Genomic DNA, 2,652 nt, shown 5'->3' on the forward strand with positions numbered 1-2,652 from the left:
TATGTAAAGGTAAAATTTATGTATGTTGGTATGTATGTATGTATGTATGTATATTGAATTTTAAAATATGTAGTGTGTTCATTTAAATTACATCTCTAACTGAGTGATGATTATGCAACGAATTAATATTAATATCTAAACTTTTTTTTTGTTTGTTTTTAATTAGTAACATATTTTAAAAATTTCGATGCGTCCTCGGCTAACAGCAATGACCTTGGAAAATGCATGCCTGTTTTGTTGGCGCAGGATCCATGAAACGGTTGCAAAATGCATAGTGTCGAGCGAGAATTTCCAGTTTGCCGTATCAAAAACAAAAAAAAACTCGATTCCTTTAAATTTTCAAAAATCCCAGCTTTATGGAGAAATTTATTGTCGAAACTACGCTTTCAATGAATTTTCTCAGTAAAAACTGGTCAGCACGAACATTTGCTTTTGCTTTCTGATGTCGTCTGTTCCATGGAACTGTTCAAATTAAATTTCTCGCTGTCTGCCAGATCGGCGGCGCTGATCAGCTTGTCGTTGAGTAAAATCTGCGAAAAGGATAAAAACAAAAAATAGTTTTTAAAGTGTTTTCTTCATAAACTGGTAGCCGTTTACCTTATTCACCAAAGCCCTTGCTGCTTCATCTATGTTGATATTTTCCTTGGCTGATGTCTCATACCAACCGGCGAAACCATTCTCGCGCACATACTCATCCATTTTCTCTGGTGATGTCACAATGCCCTGCTTCTCCTGATCGCACTGCATAGTAGGTTGAGAAACAACAAATTAGAATGATATTAACAACAAATAATTTAAAAGCAATTTTTTAAAGACAAGCTTTTTTGAGCGGTTAAAAAAACCGACCACCGCACCACCTAACGGCTAAATTTTTTGTGAAGTCTTTTCTTTTCATTTAAGTAATATAGTAAATATGCTCTAAATATGAAACAAATTGGACTATAAATACAGGTTTTGCAATACTTCGACTCCTGCGAACCCTATCGGATCATAAACCCAGGTTTTTAAAATATTTCCGAGCTAAGTTTAAAGTTTCAAGTCGCTAGCTCATCGGGAAGTTGGTTAAAAATTTATAGAAAGATTTGAGTAAAAAGTACTAAAAATTTACCATATGTACCTTTTTAAAATTCGTGGTAATTTTTCTAGGAATTCTTATAAAAGAACTCTGAACTCACTAAATAATTGCCTACACATTCCAGGTAGCAATGAAATTTGCAGAAATAAAAAAAAATTTCCGACCTATGGCATTTGATCATAATTTCTGGCTAATTTCGAATATGAATAGGAACCCAGAACACGTTTCAGTTTTGCTTTAGTTCTGCATGAGAACAAAATGTTCTTGACATTACATTCCCATTAAAGAACTGAACGGGACAGCTGTTTGAAAGAGAACAACTGGTTCGGCAACCTTTCCGTAAAGAACAAAATGCGAACAAAACTGTCGGGAACATTCCTAAGAAGAATAGAATGAGAACAAAACTTTCGGCAATGTTTCCAATGACAACAAAATGAGAACGTTTTCAAGAAGAAATCTGGATTATGTAAACTTCCAGATCGCTTATCATTAGAGTGAACTGCCCATTTATGGAACAATTTTTCATTTTCTGTGTAAGAAAAATTCGTGTCTTAATAATGTCATGGAAATACCTTCATTTCTCTCTGAATAGGAACCTGGGGTTAGGGAAATGTGTCACCTCTCGACACTCACAATGAACAACTGTATCTCTGGGTGCCCTCCTATCCCAGCCTCATATCACGAAAGGAGCTCTTGAGAAGCCACGCCTATGGGCTGAGCAATATGGTCTTAGAGTGAACCAAGAAAAGGCAGAGCGAATGCTCTGTACGGCCATAAATAAGGTCTCTAGCTTTAAATTACTAAATCTAAGGGTACATATAACCGAGCGTAGTATCTGGGAGCCTTAATTGGTCCTAAGTTGGGTTGGAAAATAAATGAATGCTGAATGTTCACACGTTGATAAGGAATTTGCGCTACTACCTGAACATTGTTAAAGGCTCGTTCTGTGTCAAGGACGACCGCCAGAGTATATATCAACTCCTCTAACGAACGTCTTAGTAAATAGTCCTTTTAGATATGCATGTTGTGCCTCAGACACAACACTCCGCGCCGAGAACCCTCTCGAAAGGTTTGAGAAAAAAGAGGGTAGGATGTTTGGGAGAATTTTCCGGAAAACGGGCTTTAACAGATAACTTGAGCGAGTTCTAAGTAGACTCTATGTATACATCGTCGGTACTACGAAGGACTGATGGACAGTTTTCCTTAGCCGAACCGCAAAAATCCAATTCCAATTCCAATTTAAATATTCACAAAATTTTGCAAGCCATATTTTTTTGTTGTTGGTTTTGTACAAATATATGTATGATTCCTGCTACAAACAAAACCATATAAATCAAAGTTTCGAACTATGTTTATAGATACAATATTAAGAAAAATTTAATGAATTTTCATTAAAATTTTAAACTTTTTACTCAGATTTTTAATAAAACTTCGGGTATGCAGTTTTATAGCTGATTCGAAATCGTGTTGATTTTTAATAATTTTTTTGCTGCCGGCTCTAGGCATTTTTCTCCATAGAAGGTATGTATGAGTGAATTTTTTTTATATGGAAGAAAATATGTAGAGCTGTCAGCAAA

At 35.4% G+C, this 2,652-nt stretch overlaps 1 protein-coding gene across 1 annotated transcript; it reads right to left on the bottom strand.

Moving 5' to 3' along the window:
• Window positions 1-151: 151 nt before the first annotated feature.
• LOC118743314 (ras-related protein Rab-32-like) lies at window positions 152-773 on the bottom strand. Its single transcript, XM_036475908.1, has 2 exons — window positions 598-773; window positions 152-530 (listed from the first exon to the last, which is right to left on the bottom strand). The coding sequence occupies exons 1-2, from the start codon at window positions 745-747 to the stop codon at window positions 414-416; spliced, it is 267 nt and encodes an 88-aa protein (XP_036331801.1). The 5' UTR covers window positions 748-773; the 3' UTR covers window positions 152-413.
• Window positions 774-2,652: the final 1,879 nt, after the last annotated feature.

Source organism: Rhagoletis pomonella, unplaced genomic scaffold (genome assembly GCF_013731165.1).
Source record: "Rhagoletis pomonella isolate Grant_MI unplaced genomic scaffold, Rhpom_1.0 Rhpom_scaffold_00007, whole genome shotgun sequence".
NCBI classification, from domain to species: domain Eukaryota; kingdom Metazoa; phylum Arthropoda; class Insecta; order Diptera; family Tephritidae; genus Rhagoletis; species Rhagoletis pomonella.

Excerpts from the sequence above, each read along its gene's own strand:
- LOC118743314 (XM_036475908.1), bottom strand. The coding sequence starts at position 747 with ATGCAGTGCGATCAGGAGAAGCAGGGCATTGTGACATCACCAGAGAAA. Across the intron at positions 531-597 it reads CAAGGGCTTTGGTGAATAAG|ATTTTACTCAACGACAAGCT; the intron begins GTAAACGGCTAC and ends TCCTTTTCGCAG.